Source organism: Marmota marmota, unplaced genomic scaffold (genome assembly GCF_001458135.2).
Source record: "Marmota marmota marmota unplaced genomic scaffold, marMar, whole genome shotgun sequence".
Lineage (NCBI taxonomy): Eukaryota > Metazoa > Chordata > Mammalia > Rodentia > Sciuridae > Marmota > Marmota marmota.
In genome coordinates this window covers 2,772,391-2,792,866 of record NW_026000327.1, presented here as the reverse complement: position 1 = coordinate 2,792,866, position 20,476 = coordinate 2,772,391, and the positions used below count along the sequence as shown (strand labels likewise).

At 47.6% G+C, this 20,476-nt stretch overlaps 1 protein-coding gene across 1 annotated transcript in view; it reads right to left on the bottom strand.

Annotated features, from left to right (window-relative positions):
* Window positions 1-20,476, bottom strand: part of Nlgn4x (neuroligin 4 X-linked) — a 187,762-nt gene that overhangs the window by 126,544 nt on the left and 40,742 nt on the right. The window contains exon 4 of the mRNA XM_048797403.1: window positions 6,352-7,136. Coding sequence (XP_048653360.1) covers window positions 6,352-6,823 — 472 coding nt within the window. The 5' untranslated portion in view covers window positions 6,824-7,136. The remainder of the gene's footprint in view (window positions 1-6,351; window positions 7,137-20,476) is intronic.

Genomic DNA, 20,476 nt, shown 5'->3' with positions numbered 1-20,476 from the left:
TCCGTCAAAGTCAGGAGGGGACCTGGGAGGGGCTCTCTGGAGACTTCCCTGGGACCCCAATAAAACTGGAGGGCAGGAGGGGCACGCTGTCCCTGTCCTCTCTGAGAGGACCCCTGTGTCCCTTGAGAGTGTCCCCTTCTCCTTTCCATCCCTTCAATACACTCCTGCCTGTCACTGTGATTGACAGCTCTGACATCTTTCTGACTTGATCCCAAGAATCGGGGTTTGAAGTGGGGACCCTCGCTGTCTCAATTTCCCAGAACGTGTATAATATTATTGTTATTTTTAATCGCTCAGAACACAAAATATTCAAAAACGTTGAAAGACCAAGAGAATGTGTAAAATAAATGACGACATCCAACCCAGCTGTGCCCTTTGACAATCAATTTAATCATATAGAAGGTTCTAGAAAGGAACCCTCTTCAGTCACTCAATCCTGCAGACCAGCCTGGTCCCAAGAGGACGCACTGCCCCGAGTGCCGTATCTGGAGCTGTGTTCTAGAACAACGTGTCTCAGGACCCGCGGTCGACGGTGAAATGCACCATCCGTATTCTGGGTCGCTTTGGTTGGTTCCAATTTTTGCAGAACCTCCTGTGGGTGTTGATGGGTTAACACAGGCTGGCTCCTGCCGACACAATGACGTTTTTGTTTTTCACGATGGTTTTGCCGCCGTGTGCACGACACTGGCTTATTCGAGGCTCGACAGAAATGAAAAATAAAATGAATTTCTCATGAAAACTTAGAAATAGACCTGGCCACTCGGTCCCTCTGGGCTCTAGGGCTGCCTTCCGAGAAACCCATCTTAACGCCATCTTCATGATCAGCTTCTCTAAGTCCAACCTAATGCCAAAAATCCACTCGACAACTCAAAAATGAGCCAATTTAGGAAAAAAAAAAGTATGATAGTAATACACAGCTTCTTTAAAAAAATGAGAATCCACCCTATTTGTTTTTTGTTAAAACACAAACTTCCAAGATGAAACGCCTTTGGTCTCATTTCTTGTCATTCTGTTGCTACATTTAAAAAATCATGAACGTTTTTTTTTTCTGCAATGAATTTAGCAACCTAATTAGAAACTAGGTGCCGTGCGGGCAGCTTAGGTGGAATTGGGGGAATCCCTTTTTTATTGGTAATTGCCCTCCACAAACATCCGATTAGCAGGGGCTTGTGTGTCTAGGAACTGGTCGAGGTGCTTTAGGGGGACAGACTCATTAAGCCACCAAATCCAACTCTATTTACTCTCAAGGAAACTGAGGCTTTGGAGAATAAGCCGGATAACTTAAATTGCAATCCCCCATCCCAACTCCCAACAGCAGGCTGTGCCCAAAGGCTCTAGGAATCAGGTCTAGAGGGGGGACTTAGGCTGCCCACAAGGTTTTGTGAAGATCAGTTGGGAAGTTGACATTCAGTTGTCCTTCACAGGCTTCAAGCAAAGACCTACTTTAAAGTACCCAGGATCAATAAGGTGGAAATGCTTATTATTGTTATCAACATTTTTTTTTTGTGGTATCAGGGGTGCCTAACCACTGAGCCAAACCCCCATCCCTTCTTTATCTTTTTAGTAACAGGATTTGGGTAAGTTGCTGAGGCTGGCCTCGATCTTGCCATCCTCCTTCCTCAGCCTCCCGAGTTGCTGAGATTACCCGTAGGCACCACCACGTCCTGATTTTAAGCTCAGCTGATGAACACACGTTAATTCCACCCGCAACCATCTTCTCCTGCTGCTGCTTAAAATCATTGCTGAAATCACAGTATTGCAAGGCCAGGGGCCATCGAAGGTGACCTTCACAGGTCTCAGGAAATCTGCACAACCTCCCAGGACTAGTATTCGGCTGGTATTTTTCAGAATTAGGGATTTCTGAGTCTAATGTAAGCTCCGCATGCTCGGCGTAGAATAGGTGCTAGGAAATATCTTGGGTGTTGAAGATAAATCAACCCTGTTCCTTGTTATCATGAGAACTGCCCCACCCACCCCTGTCCCATCCATCTGTTCCACCTGAGCACCCCAGATTCCCCACTCTTTCTCTGGCCCAGTGTGGGTCCCTGAGCCAACCAGCCAATCAAATCTCTTCCTTGGTGGCTCAGGAGGCTGAGGCAGGAGGACAGCCGGTTCAAGGCCAGCCTCCACAATTTAGCGAGGCACTAAGCAACTTAGCAAGATCCTGACCCTAAATAAAATGCAAAAAATGGCTGGGGATGTGGCTCAGGGGTTAAGAACCCCTGGGTTCAATCCCCAGCACAAAAAAACAAACTCATTGTTTCCTGGAATTCTTATAATGGAATTAAAAACACTGTGTTCCCCACTTGGGCAGCTGAGAACCACAGAATCTAACACTCGGCTCCTGTAGGGCAGAGGCTCAGCCCACCCTTCAAAGAGAGAAGCCACCAACCAGGCAGGAAGACGTGGGTTGTTGTTTTTTTTTTTTTTTTTAATTTCTTGGTTCCAGTCACGTCTTGGTTAAGTCACACCCATAACATTCCCGAATCTGGATTCTCTAAATTTGCAATGATTTGTGCTTTACTCAGATTGTTCATTGCTGGGACCAAAAGACGCAGCAGAACATCTTAGAGGAGGAGAAGTTCATCTGGGGCTCATGGTGTCCAAGGTTCAGTCCCTGGTGGCCGACTCCATGGCTCTGGCCCAAGGGGAGCAGAACAAGATGGCGGCAGGGCCTGGAGGAGGAGAGCAGCTCAGGACAGGGCACCAGGGAGCAGAGAGAGCTCTGCTCACCAGGCACAGGAGAGAGACCCCAAAGTCACGTCCCCAGTGACCACCTCCTCCAGCCACACCCCACCTGCTGCAGTCACCACCCAGTGAGTCCATCCAAGTGGATTAATCCACTGACCAGGTTAAGTGTCTCATAACCTGATTATTTCACCTGTGGATATTCTTGCATGGTCTCACCAAGAGTTTTTGGGTGACACCTCATATCCAAATCTCAACAAGTCACAGCAAACAAGTGGCCCTCCGACAAATGGTCACCTTTTCCCCCACATGGCCAGAGGAGTCTGGGTAGAATCCGGTCCCTTGGAGACCAAACATCCTGATGTTTGTAGGGATTTCAGAAAGGGTGGGGGAGTTGAAAGGATGAATACTGTGCTAGAAATTGTATCCTGATGTCTATCTAATGCCGTCGATGAGACCCGAGCTCATTCTGCCTTGATGTAGTGGACTCTTGGTGATCAACCTCTCTGGAGTCCTGCAGCCTCCCTTTCATGGTCGCCATTTTGCAACCTGTAGAGACCTTTCCAGCCAGAGCCACTGACCTTGGAGGATCTTACCAGGCTTGGAAACAGGACTCCTGCGTGGCACATTTCCAACAAGCAGTCAGGACGGCAGGAATCCGGATTCGGCTGGTCCACGTTCCTAGACCTGTACATTCACAATGTCCACTGATCACATCACCTACGGAGGAAGCCCGCCCGGATCTCGTGATGCCTCGGGGTACGGCTCAGCCAGGTGGACACCCCATCCACTTCTCTGGAAAACACTGTTCCCCTAAATGACCACAGAGCTCCCTCCCCAGCCCTATTTTGCATTTTATTTAGAGACAGGGTCTCCCTGAGTTGCTTACAGCCTCGCTTTGGCGGAGGCTGGCTTTGAACTCACGATCCTCCTGCCTCAGCCTCCCAAACTGTGGGATTACTGGTGTGAACCACCACGCCTGGTATATTCCCTTTTTCCTTTTAACTCTGATTCTAAACAAAACCAAGAGTCCCCAATAAAATGAGGGAGTTCCCATAGATGACATTTCTGCATTCATCAACCTCTTGATTGACAGTCATCGTGAGTTCCAATGTCATCCCTCCTTTATGAACTAACAAGGGACTTATTATTCTCAGACTTTTGGAGCTTGGCTACTCAAACATCCAAGCCGTACCCTGCATTCCTGCCCCCATGGGGTCACTCTTCTGCGCCCCACACCCTGAGCGGATCCTGGCTAAATCCCTTCTCTTGTTAACGACGGTGTTCACACGCGCCCCTCTGTACCCCGTGGGGCTGACGCACTGTGACCTTCTCCGCACAACTATCAGAAGGTTAAATATGCGACTCAAAGCTAATTAGTCCATCTGCCCCTTGGCCCCCAAAGAGAAATGAATCATCTGCAAAAAAACATGAATAACGTCTCGACACCTACAAGGTAGAAATTCGTTAAAATTGGTAATTTCAAGAATCGAGCCTCAGTTGAGTAGGTCCTGGTTTTTACCAGTGAACACCCCCTTCCGCAAGACCTGCTTTATTTTAAAGGGAAGTTGGTGCAATTATTCTGCTTTTGAAGAAAAAAAAACAGAGTATGTAAAACACTTGCATGATTCTGGGCTTAATCATCAGCGCCATGAAAAAATAAAAATAAAAATAAGGATATGCATGGTTGTGGTTTAGACATGAGATGTCCCCCCAAAGCTCACAATTGTGGTTTAGACATGAGACGTCCCCCAAAAGCTCATGTGTGAGACAATGCAAGAAAGTTCACAGGTGCCATGATTGGGTTATGAGAGTCTTAATCAAGTAAGTGGATTAATCCACTGATGTGGATTGACTCAAGTGCACAAGTCACGTAGGGCAGGAGGAGGTGGGCCACTGATCTGTGCCTTTAGGGTTCATGTTTTGCCTGTGGTGAGAAGACAAAGACTTCTCTGTCTCCTGGTGGCCACGTCCTGAGCATCTTTTCCCTTCCGCCATGATGCTCTGCCTCACCTTGGACTCAGAGCCATGGAGTCCGCCATCTTTGAATGAGACCTCTGAAACTCTGAGCCTCAAAAAGAACTTTTCTCCTCTAAAAAAGGGTGCTTTTCAGGTCTTTTGCTCACAGGAGCAAAAAAGTGTATTAGGTATTGATTGATTGATTGATAGACTGTGTTTTTTTGGGGGGATGGGTGTGTGTGTGTGTGTAAATATTCTGGCTTTGGACTCCCACCAGCCAAAGTCCATGATTCACATAGTTTTGGGAAACCCATTCGTCTTCTTGGGCCCCTGATAGATTTCCAATTCCCGGGTCGGGACCGTACGCGCACATGGCCCCACGCAGTGGAGAGCGCCCAGTGAGCAGAACCGGGTTCCGCGTTAACTAGAAATGCCTTTTCCACGAGGTCGCATTCTCCTGCCTTTTTAAAAAAATTCCCCCCAGCTCCAGGGCCATGCTGAACCCGAAAGCAATGGCCAGAAGGTTCTGGGTCTCTGGTCAGATGGTGGTGGACACGGGGTTCTCTAACCAGAGAGGCTCCTGGCTTTTCGTGCTGGGTGACCTACTGGGTCCAAGGTGGTCTGGGCGGAGACACCGGGGCTTCCAGGGTCAGCTCCCTGAGCCCTGAGTCACATTCAGACCTGGTCACTCAGCGTCTGTCACCATGACAACAAGGCAGAGAAGCCACAGAGGACTCACAGCACGAGGGATGGTCCTCTCGATTGTCCCTGTGGGTCTTTCTTGGTGACACCCAGGACCCACAATCTGGCTTTCCTGTAGCCTGGGGACTCTCGCTTCCTTGCATCGCAATGGGGGAAGAACCGCAGCACTCAAGCAGTGGACATTGGGGACCAGGGAGGGACGTGGATGCTAGACCTCCCGCCCAATGTTTCCCAGAGACAGTGGCGAAAACGGACCCTCCATCAGAGAACCAAAGGACGAGATGGAGACCAACGCGTCACGAGCCCTATCAGTCGTGAGATGGAGTGAATGTGTTGAGCCTGATTTTATTTTATTTTATTTTCTATTTTTTACAGATTGTCATTGCTGCTCTGTGGAAGGGAAGTGCTTCTTGAAAGCTGCCCACTATTACCTAACGTAGCGGGAATCTTCTGAATACCTACATCTGCCATCTGACTGTGGTGAACAGGAGAAAAATAAAAAAATAATCCAAATTCACATGGATGAGATGAATCTTGAGCAGTGAACAACAACCGCTTTATGCCCTACCCATTTCTTGGATATTAAAAACCATGTTTTTTATCCATTCCCAAGACTCAAAAAACAATCATAGTATCTTACGTCCTCAGAGCAGAAACGACCATCCATTCTCTCATTCCGTTTTTTTTCAAACACAAGGATAATAATGTCCTTAACGCTACTATAGATTCATCCCTTCCCCGATGACTCAGGGTTAGCACAGAACATTCTAAGCTCATGCTAATTAGCACCTGTAATGAAAGCCTGTAAACCATTCTTAGAAACCAATTCATTAAAATAATTACAGTCATTAATTACAGTTTGGCTGGTCCATTAGCGACTTGGTGAATGTGCATGAGACCTGGGATACATTGCTATAATAACTATGCCCTGCATCGGAAACGTAGTTAAGCAGAAAGTTTGGAGGAAAATTCGCATGGACAGGCCATAAGAGAAGCACTTACCGTCTTCTGTGGGCACGTAGATGTTCAAGTAGAGGCAATCTTCATTTTGGTCTTGGACGTAAGTCATCAAAGTATCCAGATTGGCTGTAAACCATATTGGGAGCATGTCATGCAGGAGAGACCTCTCATCCAGGTGTTGAGGGCACACGGCGGCAAACTGGGTGGCATTCCGGACACCGGTCCAGGAGGAAGGGGGTTCTGGGGGCTGGAACCGCCTCTCCCCAGTAGGAGGCGAGGCATAGGGGACCCCCAAGTATTGCTCCACGGGACCCAAAATCTCATTGGGCAATGGTGTTCTTAGCCCCCGGATTTTGCCGTAGTTGGTGTTGACGACGGGGTACTGGGCTTGGCTGTCGATGAGCGTGAACTTGATGGCGAGGGCAGTGATCCACAGCAGGACGTTGGAGTTGAGCATGACGCAGACCGGGGTGAAGAACAACGAGAGCCATAACAATCCCTTGGGCCTCGACATGGCTCACGGGCACATCCGCAGGGTGTCCAAGGGACAGGAGTCCAGGGAGAGAGTGTGCGGACGGGATGCCAGTTGGGGAGAGAGGGATTGGCGGGGGGTCAAGGACCCAGGAGAGGCCACCCAGGAGAGGCCACCTCACTCACGGCTCTTGGAGAAGCCCAAGGTTAGGAAAAAACATGGCGGACGTGTTGGGTGCCCATTGCCAGGGGGCAAGGATCCTTTAATCCTGCAGCCTGATTTCCACCAGGGGGGATGCTGTCCAGGGAAATGGTGACCATCCAACAAGAATTCCTTACGAAGACTCCAAAGCAACCTAAAAAAGAGAGAAAGTAGAGAAGGTTAAAGAGAGAAGGCTATGAGCCTCTACCCTTGGCTGGCTCTGCCACGTCATCGTTGAAGGAACACAGAAATCCCTCGACGTTATGAAAGGACCCGCACCCCAAGGTCCAGTGGGTGGATTGATGCCCAACGTTTCTCCAGTGTTTAAGGGAATCATCTCTTCGCGGGTCTCTCCAATTGTCTCCACTGTGGGGAGAAATGGAAGCGTACACCCAGGCCCATTGGGCGCCATGACGTGTGGCTATTGATGAGATGCCACAAAAAGGTACATCCCCTCATGGGGACCTGAATGCTCCTTGGGGTACTTAGTTGCAGACCCACATGGACATCCCATCTCACCTCCCTGAATCGGAGCTTCTTTGGACATCGCTAAACAAGATGGCGCATCCCAAGAGCATGCCAAAGTCTTGTCGCTGGGAGAAGCCATTTCTCAAAGGGTTGACCCCTGAATCCCGATTTCTGGGGACATCAATGTGTGCTCAGAGGGTTTAATTCTTCATACTGCACATGCTGCAAAGAACGGAGGGTGGATTTGGATGACATTCATGGTGAGCTTTGAAGAAGCCATGAAAAAACATGGCGGACACATTGGGTGCCCATCGCACCCGCTTCCTTCGTCTGGACCTGGATAATTTGATTACCTCATTCTTAAGACAGTTGATGAGGTTGTGCACCAGTAAACCGTACTGTAAACGGAAATGGTGTCTTAAAGATGGAAAACGGCTCATTGATTTTTGCAAGAAGTACCTTCATGTATGTGTGGGTACATACATATATAGATTTGGGGGGTTCTAGAAATTGAAATCTGAGGCACTTTTCCACTGAGTTACCCCCCCCCCAAATTCCTTTTGAACAGGATCTCACAAAGTAGCTGAGGCTGACCTCCAACTTGCCATCCTCCCGCCTTGGCCTCCCGGGTGACTGGGATTATTGGCGTGAGCCACCACGCCCAACTAAATAGCATTATTTGAGAACTTCACCCTGGGGATAGGGTCACTGCCTGGGTGTCTGCCATCCTAGACCTGGTTAATTGGGGTTGAATGAAAATGGACTCAGAATCGGGATTGCAACCTGAAAAGTGAAAACCAGCCTCCCATCCGAGGCTGACGGGCGCGCTCGCTTCTATCTTTGAACTCTCCTGACCGTCCGTCGGCGATGTTTGGACGTGTGCCAGGCCAACATCCAATTTCTGCATAATTAAGAGACAGAGGACGGCAACAGAGAGTGGTGACAGGGACCCAGGCTTCGGTGTCCCTGAAAACTCACTTGCTCTTTTAACCAGCGTTGGCTCTCCCCGTGGCCCCGGGGAAGAGGTGACACCGTCCATGTTCAACTCAGAAAAGCCGGAGTGAGGGGAAGGGTCTTCCTGTGAGCTGAGGGAGGTCCCTAGGTGGAAGGGTGGGTCCCACATGGTTCTGCCAGTCAACATGAATGAGGATATCACAGGGTCCATGTCACTCGGGACAGGTCATAGCTAGACTCCACCCTTGAACCTGAATGGCCAAGTCATCCCGGGGCGGCTCGGGCGGCTGAGGCAGGAGGATTGCGAGGTCAAAGCCAGCCTCCGCCAAAGCAAGGCCCTAAGCAACTCAGGGAGACCCTGTCTCTAAATAAAATGCAAAATAGGGCTGGGGACGGGGCTCAGGGATCGAGTGACCCTGAGGTCAATCCCGGGTACAGTCCCCCCAAAAAAACAGTTATGTGAATTTGTTCTCTTCATCTCTCAAAATAGCTTCAAATACTCTATTAAACCTTCTCTTCATGATGATGTGAGATGAAACTCTGCCTAAGTGATGAGGTGAAGTGTGCCGAGAGCACCAGGCATTGTGATGTAGCGTGAGGGTCGTTATTAAGTAAGAAAAGGTTACCTGAACACAAGAAGAGCAATACAGAACCAGTCCAGCTGATATCCAAGAAAACTACTAAGGGAGTAACAGGAGGGTAGCATATAACTTGTGGATACACTGGACGAATGGATTCCTCATGTCCTGGGCCCAGAGGAGCAGGATGGTACAAGAGATTATCAGGCTACTCCGACTAATTAGCCAAGTGACCTGTGCCACGTCCCTGGGTGCCTTGGGCTTTGTCTCCCTCAAGTGCAAAGTGACAACCTGGACCTTGGACCAAGAGACCTCTGAAGCTGCTTTAGGTACGGAGACGCCCTGATCCCAAAGACTGTCCTGTTCCAAGGCTGGAGATGAAATAGAGATGCCTGGGGACAGAGGGTCCTGCACTCAGGTACAAGGCATCACCTTGGGGACAGGATCTGCACTCAATCAATGACAAGCTGGTCACCCCAAAAGAGCTGGTGTTCATGTCCCCCACTGCCATGGGCATGGCAAAGGCGAGTCCCAAGACCCTGTAACCTGCACTGGCAGGACACAGATGGGTCCCCATGGTCCTCAGCTTGAATCCACACGACGGCACCCAGAGAAATCTCACGGGTTTGTTCCCAGTTCCCAATCGCACCCCTCAGGGAACCCTGCCCTTCTGCTCATACAGCTGCGTGGATCTGGTGCGCGAGAGTTTGCAAGTGAATTTATCACATACGCTACACACAGTCCATAGAGAAAAGGAAACTGGATACGTTACTGTGTTGCACACCCAGACGAACATCCAGATACATAGATATACAAAGTCTCTGTTGCATTATATACTATACTATGTGCATGTTATATATTATGTATGATTACTTATTATATATGTGTGCATATTGTATAGTCTTATATATAGGAGCCCAAAAGTGTAGTATCACAGTGGTTAGGATGATCTGTGTGTGTGTGTGAATATATGTGCACACCCACATACATATGCACACATATATATGTATATTAAATATAATACACAGGCATGTATCATATATACTGTGCATATATGTGCACAATACACATATATTGTTTACACACATATGTATGCATTCGTGTGCATATATACATACATATGTAGCATGCATATATGTATATAAGTAATTAATCCTATTAGTTTATATACACATATATACACTTGAACTGTATATCTACATATGCATATGCAAATTACATACAGCAAGTTTTAATATATTACATATGTGTGTGTATACCTAAAGTGCAAATATATGTAGATATAAAAACTAATCACACATACTGTATTACAGTATATTAGATGTATATTTCATAAAGAAGCCCAAGAGCTTATTATTATACTGGTTAATGTGTGTTTGCATATATAGGCATATGTATGTACACATATGTACACATATGTACAAACACATACATATATGTATATGTGTACAGGTACCTGAAATATATATGCACATATATGCATGCAGAATTACTGCATATTATTTGTATATATTTATACCATATATACACATATACACATACACACATATTACACAAGTACACACACATACACATATAAATCATTCACCCAAAATATTCACACACAAAATGTTAAAATTTATCTTATATACACTTTTCAATGTGCATGTCTACCATATATATATATATATATATATATATATATATATATATACATATAAGCTAATATGAAGTGATTCTTTATAAGTATAAACTAATATGAATTAATATATATATATAATAAACTATATATAAAGAAACACGAAGTAATTCGGTATATATCATACCCAATATAATGTATATATTCTGTATTATATATATGTACACATCACATATATTCATATAATGTACATAGAATTCACATGCTATATTCATGTTACATATAACATTATTTCGTATTAGTTGTTATATATTTGGACCTTAAAGACATTTTTTACACACACACATGCACACACACACACAGTATATGTATATGTATGAATGGATGTCACACACACTGGGTGTGCACACAGGTGCCACTCTTCCACAGGACGCTGGCTTTCTGCTTCCCCAGGTGGCCTGGGCAGTACTGTGTGCGGGGGCCAGCTGCCATGTGTAGACTGGCACCCAACGTGGTCCATGCATGGAATACCATGAGGCAGGTGCAGAATACTGCAGAATACTACTGCAGGTGCCACCGCGTGGGTGGAGGAGACACATGTGGACATCAGTGGGACCTCCCTGGTTAAAAACTCCCAGTCGGGTGCAACTTCAGGCGCTCGCCTGTCTCTTCCCACCCTCTCCTGCCACAGTGGACGTTGCTGGCGGATCTGGGCATCCAGGGCCCTAATGATGCATGAACAAGTCTCGTAGCTGACCAGAGCCAGGGGACAGGGCTTCTGCCCGGAGAGCGTCAGAAGGGTCAGGGGCTGCAAGCCAGACATGGACCCGTCTGAGTCTTGCAGTCTGAGGGGCGCTCACTGAGGGGCATTCAGAGTCCGGCTGGGTCCTCCCTAAATGTTTGCATTCGCAGCGAGACTCTGAGCCACCAAGGGGCTGAGGTCACGGATGACGGACACTCAGAGTGGAGAGGGCTTTGTGCCGCAGGATCCAATTACAAGGAGGAACAAAGAGGCAGAAAGAATCTAGCAGGAATCCAGCGGGAGACATGTCCAGGTGACCTTCCAGGACAGCTTCCGGGGCTCAGCTCCCGCAGGTACCTCTGCCAACCCACCCCCCCGGGGTTCCCACCGTCTCCTCGCCCACTAAGGACTCCATCAAGAAGAGCGGCAGGGAGCTGCCTGTCCCTCACAGGAGGGGTACTCAAAAGCGATCTTGTTTTTTTTTTCTTTTTTAATTTTTGCACTTGGCTGGCTTCAGGCAAAGTCACGGCGCCCAGTTTTACGGAGCGCATTGGGAAGACGTGGGGCTGTGTCCGCCTACCCCTCTGCCAACAGAAGGAGCCGTCCCAGACGGCCGGCCCTTTGCCCAGGGTTTCCTCCTAAAAGACTTTCCCGGAGCCATTACCAGGTGGGCAGGGCTGATCCCGAGGACCCAAAGGGAATATTGGAGACCCAGGGCCAAGTCCTCCCACCTGGGGAGACTTCAAGTCTGCATTTGAGAAGAGCCTCCAACAGTGAGGATCAGCTGGGCCAGAGCTTAACCTAGGAGGTTGGAGATGGAGGGACTCGGGGGCTGAAGGTGATCGAGCACCTGAATATATGCATATTTTTTGAGGGGGACACTCCACCATTCAGCCCTGCCCCAGCCCTATTTTGCATTTTATTTAGAGACAGGACCTCCCTGAGTTGTTCAGGGGCTCCTTTTGGCTGAGGCTGGCTTTGAACTCACGATCCTCCTGCCTCAGCCTCCGGAGCCCCCAGGATGACCGGCGTGCTCCACCGCACCCAGCTTAGATATTTTGGGGTCCATGTGGACCAGACTCTGTGTCTATTCCCAGGTGGAGGATCGCCCCAGATACCACGTAGGTAACAGTGTTCAGTGCGTCTCTGAGAATCATTATAAAGAGGTTTGCATCACAATGTTCAGAGTGTCTCCTAATGGAATAGGCAAAATCCAAAAGTCAGTGACACAAATGTGTCCACAAGGCAAAACTCACTGGAAGGAGTGTACATTGGCCCCAATCTGCAGCAAATAACCATTAATAACGGTCACGAAGACACTCAGGCCATGCAGATTTCTTTAAATGAAGAGAGGGAAGGAGACTACGGCCCACCCCCTCCAGGTACGACAGGACTTGTGTTTTACTCGGCTTTTCCGTTGCTGTGACTAAACAGACCCAAGCAGAACAATTATAGAAGACGAAAGGTTTACCCAGGGCTCACGGTTGCAGAAGACTCGGTCCATAGAGAGCAGGCTCCATTCCTCGGGCTCGAGGGGAGGCTGAACATGGCGGAGGGGAGCAGAGAGAGACTCCGCTCTCCAGATGCAAAATACAAACCCACAGCCACGCCCCCAAGGCCACGTCCCCCAGGCACGTCCCACCTGCCACCAGTTACCACTGACCCCATCCCATCAATTCACAGATGGGGCTCAGGTTGCAACCCGATCCTTTCTCCTCCAAACCTTCTCACAATGTCTCCTACGTGGGCTTTTTGACACCGTGTCTGAGCCTTAACACCATCTTTGCAGGTCACTTGGGTGTGACCCGAGGCCACCACACCTGGACCGTCCACCCAGCCCGGAGAAGTGCCCACCGGGAGACTTAATGAGAACTCTGGGTCTTCTCTGGCCAGAAAATGGAACGTGCACCTGTGTCACTTGTGCAGGGTGACAGGGATCCCGTCCCAGGCCAGATGGCTACCCTCTACGGAGATCCTGGGGACGATGCTAGGTTTTTTTCTGAGAACCAAAAGGCCATGCTTAAAACTGCAAGATGATCATTCAATCTCACGCAAACACCTTGTGAACCATCGCATCCCGAATTCCGCCAATTAACAGGCCAAGGGAACAGTCAGAAGCAGCAGATGCGCTGAAGTGACCATCAGACCAACTGACCACTCGAGGTCCAGGGATTGAGAAGCATCGACGGAGGCCTCGATCCACCTGCTGCTCCTCTAAGTCCCGAACCCAGGGGGACATGGGAGGGAGCATTCCCGAGCACTGCATCCTGGAAAGACAAAGTCACCCGCTATGGTGACGGTGTGGTGGCATGTCCCCCGCACCCGGGTTCCCTGTGCGGACATCTGATCCCCAACACGGAACTGGGTTCACTGAGGTTCAGAGCTGGGGCCTCTGGGAGCCGCGGGGGCTGGATGAGGTCACGGGGTGGAGCTGAATCCTGGTGCCCGGAGGAGGCAGCGGGTCAGAGGGGACGGGCCTCTGTCCACGCGCTGCTTGCACCAGGACTCTGCCTTCAAGGTCCTGCGTGGCCAGATGGGACTCCATGACCTTGGTCCTGCAGAACCTTGACCCAGAACAAAGCTCGGTTCCCTAAAACGTACCCGGTGCTGTGCTGAGTTATCAGCAATGGATAAGGGACGTCCCTCCCTATGATGGATGTCTCCCCAGTTAGCCACTATCTCAAACCTGGTCCAGGTCCCTTTAAATTAACCCTTTTGGTTTTCTTAAAGACACAGTCACCCTTCCTGCACACAGAATGATATAAAAGGTTTTTTTTTTTCTTTTTTGTGCAGATGTCACAGATTTTAATGCAATTAATGCTTCTCCTTGGCTATTTTCAGACCCCTGATTAAGAGCTATTCTCTCACCCTGGCCTATTGCTCTTAACCCAATTAAACCCAATTAAATCCTCTGTCATGATGGTCTGGTCTCCCCCATGCTTAATGAGCCCGCAACACGTCTCCGCGACTGCATGTTCTGTGCAATCGGACGGCCCCAGACTGCGCAAGGGGGACAATGGGAGGTGCACATGGAGAAAACCTTGATGTCACATTCCCCTCCGTGGACATGTGCCCACAGGGAGGGCGCCATTTTTAAAACCCGTTCTTGCTGGGACGTCAAGGGTTGGAACACGGTCAGGCTGAAGAAGTCTAAAAGGATTTGAGACAAAACCTGTAAAAGGATTTGCCGCCTTGCTCTGTGCCCTTTGGGTTAATTAGGTCCCCGGGAAAACCTAGTGGATTTGTGGCAGGACCGAGATTCTCATTTGGAAACACCTGGTTTCTGTCTGTGTGGACTCATTCCCTTCAAGCCTGTGCTGGTGTGGGTGAGAGAGAGAAGGAGAGAGGGAGGTGGAGAAGGTGATTTTTCTATCTTTTCATGCGTTGCTCAAGTTTTCAGTGCTGTGACCAGACACCTGAGAACAATGACTCACAAGATGAAAGGTTTATGTTGGCTCACAGTTTCAGGGTATCCAGTCCATGGTGGGCTAGCTCCAAGGCAAAACCAACATGGCGGAAGGACATGGCATATTAAACCTTCTGAGTGAGAGAGAGAGAGAGAAGAAGAAGAAGAAGAAGAAGAGGAGGAGGAGGAGGAGGAGGAGGAGGAGGAGCCAGGGACAAGATATAGTCCTAAACGCACACGCCCAGTGACCTACTTCCTCCAGCCAACACTCATCTGCATACAGTGACCACCACCAAGTCCATTCAGCCACCAGTGGATTCCTATGGAAAATGGATTAATCCACTGAGAAGAACAGCACACTAGCCAATTCCATGAATCCTCGGACTCTAGCTACACTGAGGACCATGCCTTCCAACATGACCTTCTGGGGACATTTCCAAACCCAACCATAGCAGGTCGTTAAAATGACTAACCATTTTTCAATGGAGCTTTGCATGTATTTCACCATTTTAACTCCATTTATTTTGTAAGATTCAGAGCTTTGGGGGAATTCCCTGAAAGAACAGCCACCATGCATGAGCTTCCAGGTCCTTCTAAGGAGGTAAAAGTGGGTGGACACCACTCATACATGGTGAAGACCCCTGAGGAGCAGGATCATGGAGACTGTTCTCCATGAAATGGTCCCTTCCAGGGGAAATTGTCTGGATTTGGGGATGCCAGGGGGAGGTCCTTGGGGTGGGAGGGAAGAGGGGCGTCTCCAACCCTGACGGGAATGGAGGATAAGCTCTTCTGAGATGCGCAATGTGAGAAACAGCCTCATGGATGAGACCACATCACAGTGCGAGCCGCTCACGTCAGCCCTGCAGGGCGATGATGAGTTTGCCTCAGGACGCAGGTGACTCATCACAAGGGAGTTGTTTGGGAGGCCACTGCTCCAAGCTCAGACTGACAGCCTAGGACACTGCGGTCCACACACCACCTGGAGAGCAGGAGGCAGCAGGAGGAGACGTGGAACAGAGGAAGACAAGAGCCAAAGCTCCCAGAAGCCTTGTGATTGACAGCCACCCACGTGGCCTCCCTCAAGAGCATATCACATGATCCAAAGGAAAACACAGAGTGTGCTCAACGTAAGTCCCTGTTATTATCCTGACAGCACCTCATCTAGGGGCAGAGAACAGGACACAAGTTCAAGCATACAAGCTACCGGGGTCTGCGGTCCTCAAACTCTCTCAAACTCTCAAACTCAAACTCTCAAACTCTAGGAGCATCTGTAGAAAAATGTCACTTGGCTAATGTCACTGACAAGTCACAGATTCTCAGGAAAACACACAAGTTTGGGTATTTATCATCCACCCCAGGTGCATCCAGAAGGCAGGCCAATTTGGGAAACAGTGTCCTTAGGAGGATATTTTCATACACCCCCACAAAATCTGGGTCTTGCTTCATTTTATTTCCTTTTGGAATAAAACTGTCCCATAAAGAAGCCCACGTAGGAATTGAAACAGTAAATAATTAGCAGTTCCAGGTTGACAAATCCCTCCCCTAGGACCTCATCTGTCCTTAGGAGCCAAAAGCCTTCAGAAGGGTCAGGTGGACTTCTGGTTTCAGAAATCTCAACCCTTCATCAGCCATCTCTGTTGCTCTGAGTCTGAGTGAAGCAGAACCTCATGGTGGAAGAGGGTGGAGGAGAAAGGCTCATGGCAGCCCAGGATCAGAAACAGAGAGAGAACCAGGAGCCGGGGACAGGATATAGTCCCCAAGGACACACCCCCAGTGATCCACTTCTTCCAGCTATGACCAACCTGCCCACAGTTATCACTGAGTAGCACATTCAGTTATTAATCCATTAAGTGGATAAATCCACTGATGAAGTCAGAGCTCTCCGAATCCAATCTTTTCATCTCTGAATGTTCCTGCCTGAACACATGAGCTTTTCAGTGTAGACCATGTATCCAAACCATGGTGGGCCCTGAAATCCTACCAACCTGGAAGGCTGACCTAGGAGGAGCTCAAGTTCATGGCCAACCTCAACCACTTAGGGAGATCCTGTCTCAAAATAAAATGTCATAGAGCACCCCTGGGTCCAATCCAGGACCAAAAGACCAAAGCAAAAATAAATGTCCTCCATTTAACCTCTAAGCAATGTTACTTTTTCTTGGTCTATTGTTAAAAAATATGATCTGAAAATTATTTATGGGCACCCACCACCCTTTAATCCTCCTCCTCTCTAGCTCCCCAATGTAGCCATAAAATTATTCTGGTTATCTCACTGTTCCATATTAACTCTATTGTCCCAGTGAAGCTAGTGATCAATCACTCCCGAGCCACATATAATATGCTAATTATAATTAATCTGAAGACAGTCACCAGTGCACATTTTCATTTGCATGCTTTCTGCTTGTCTATTGCTCCAATTATTCTTAATGTTCCAAGAGAACTAAAGCTCATCTCAATTACCTTTTTTTAAAAATATATAATCTTAAATGTCTCTTCCTTTTCTTTAAATTTTCCTCCAGTCTCCTTCCAGGATGCACCCGATACTCAATGGGCACCCGAGTTCTTTCAGCTCTCTTCACAGTTTCTTAGTCCCAATGTGTGACTTCATAGGGATATGTCCTGAGACACATTTTGTGAGCTCATGTTGCTCGTTCTGCAAACAACATGAAGTGCACTTGCACAATCTGAGACAGCTAAAAGAACACTATGTGCTGTAATCTTATGGGACCATCCTGGAACTAGCAGACCATCTGTGAACCAAAGCCTCAATGTGCAAAACATGACTCTCTGCCATTTTTAAATTTCAACCATTTGGTTGAACCATGTGACCAGCTGGTGGAGGCTGGTCACATGGGACGTGTCTTTTCCCATTTGCTGTGGTGGGCCTCTATGGTGCGCCCTACAGCCCAGAACCATAGATCATTTAATTCTGAGAACATTTAAAAAGTGGAGTGTAAATCGTTTCTGGTTCTTGGCTTTCTAGTTGACCATTGTTTTGAAATACCCTGTGGGAATCAATCAAATTCCCAGATTGAGCCTTATAATTTTTATTTGCAATTTTTTTGGTTTCTATCTCATCACAGAAGATAGTCTCATTAATTACCCAATGCCATCTTTAAACTTGGCTATTTTGTGACACTTCTATGAAAATCCCATCCTGATTTTTAAATGGTTACATCTTTTCTTGGGGCATCATAATTATGCATAATCATGGTATTCATTAAGCCAAATTCATACTTGCACATAACTTAATTTGATCAATCTACCTTCCTGTAAATCCCATCTTTTTTAATGGATCGGTACTTTCTACCTCTTACAAGTTACAAATTACAGGGTTCAGGGTTGCTTTTCAGGTTTCTGTTTTTGCTTCTAATTGGTACTATCTGTGTTACCTCCAGATAACTTTTTACCCCCCAATACTTACTGAATCGAGTTTCTTACTGGAAGCATCCCTAAATTTCTTAGGGCGTGGGTCTGTCTTTCTTTACTCATTAACTCAACGTGGGTAGACTGACTTCCTCCCTCAGTGGGGGGACTTTCAGTTCCATGCAGGAGTAATTTACTCAAATAGCTTTCAAACACCATTGACAAAATTCATGTCTTTGAAAGTTCCATTTACCAAGAAAAGGATCATCCAATATAGACTTGCAGATAGTCCAAGACTTTGCAGTTGGAATCGAGAAAGAGAGGGAAGAGGTGCTAACTCGCCTTTCCTGGTCTAAGTGTCTGTAATTATTTCCATTTTCAACCTGACGTTGACTCAGGCTTCCCGAGAGGGAGATCCCTGGGTCCTTCCTCTAGGAGTCTTCTCTCTCCAAAGTACATTTTTGTTGTTGTTGTTTCCTGAATAATAAGGTGAAATTTGACCACAATGAATGGAAACCCGGGTTCTCCCCAGCTCAACAGAGCTTAGAGATTTAACAAATTCTATCTTTATGGAGTGGTGGGTGGTAGTTTTGGGAATTGAACCCAGAGCCTCATGCATGCGAGTCAAGTGCAATACTCCTGAGCTACATCCTTAGCCCTTAATATTTTCTTTAAAGAGTGAGTTTCATGAAACACTACCCAAAGCCTTGTAAGAGAGACCTTGACGTACTGCTTTCCAAGTGCTGTTGGGCTCCATCTTCCTCCATGTTGGCGAAAAATGGATTGCCTTTGTTTTTCATTTTTATCTGGGAAATATGTTTCCAGTACAGTTGAGGCAAACCATTTTTAAATGCATGGGAAATAAATGGGGGAGCCAAGAGAGAAGGTTAGGACTCAGAATATATTGGTGTTATGATTTAGATCCTGAGGTGGAATGATTGGACCGAGAGAGCTACAACTGAACCCAGTCCATCCATTTGAATGGAATGGATGAGTGGTAACTTTAGCATGTGGGGCATGGTTGGTGGAGGCCGGTCACAGGGTACGTGCCTTAGGGACATATAACTTGTCTCCTTAGAGCCTCCTTTCTAGCCACCATGAGCTGAGAAGCTTCCTTCTACCATGCCCGGCCGCCATTTTGTTCTGCCATCCCTTGGGCCAGAGCCATGGAGTTGGCCAATCACGGACTGAATCTCTGAAACCCTCATAAACGGCTCCTTCTCTCTGTTGGACTCATCGGGTATTTTCATCCCAGTAACATAAAGCTAACTAACCACAAGTGGCCCTTCTCCATCTCTAACCTCCCTTAATTAACTCCTGGGCTTGCCTCACTAATTACCGTCCAATCCACTCAAGTCCACAGAGTGAGTCTCTGTGGTCCACCATTCTTCTAAAGGGCCAATAATGGCCACTGCTCCTTCTGTTCCAGCCAGGAGTCTTTGAACTAAAAATGAAAAGAGACTCTGGTTTAAACCTCTAGGAACTAGAACGCTCGATACCACTGAATTGCATCCAATCGTCCCCACTGCCTTCTAATTAAAATCAATTAACACGCTAAGGTACAACCAGGGGTGGGACCATGGAGTGACGCTGTTTTCAAAATTCAATGCAAGAAAAAAAAAAATGAGTGCACGTAGCTGTTGCTGTGGTTGGAATATGGTTTTGGGGTATGTGCCCAAGGGTTGGTCCTCAGGTTGGTCCTCAGCGTGGAGATACGGGAAGATATGATCTTTAAGAGTTGGGCCATTAAGTGGAAGGTACTTAGGTTCTCTGCATGCCACCCTGTGAAGGGGTGCTGGGACCTCAGTGTCTCTCTGGCTTCCTGTTTTCGAGGTGGGACCTCTTTCTCAGCCAATGCCAGCATCGTGCCCTTGAACCTTCTCAAGTGTGAGCTGAATGAACCTCTTTGGTTATGATGTTCGCCTGCCTCAGGTATTTTGTGATTGACATTCTCCCACCCACAGCTCCTTGTTTGGATGTGGCACAAGCAAAGTTAACTTTGGTGGCAGTATATATATATGTGACCAGTTCCAACGCTTATCCCTCTTTATCGCTAAACGGTAGGGAACACAATGACTCGGAAGAAGACATAAGAGAAATCACTAAACACAGTTGCCTATTACAGCTCTTTTGCCACAAGAGCAAACACTATAATCTGAATCCTGACTCGTCTTAGACCCTTTGACTTAAAACACAAATCTAGCAGCAAGATCCTCTGCAAACCCAAACTGAATAGTTTCTCTGTAAACATTATCACGGGATTCAGTTTCCAATTTTAGGGTTTCACATACAGAAAATGAGACCCTATGGATGTTCCCCAGCAGAGAGGGGTCGCCGACATGTTGAAAATATTTACCTTCAGAGC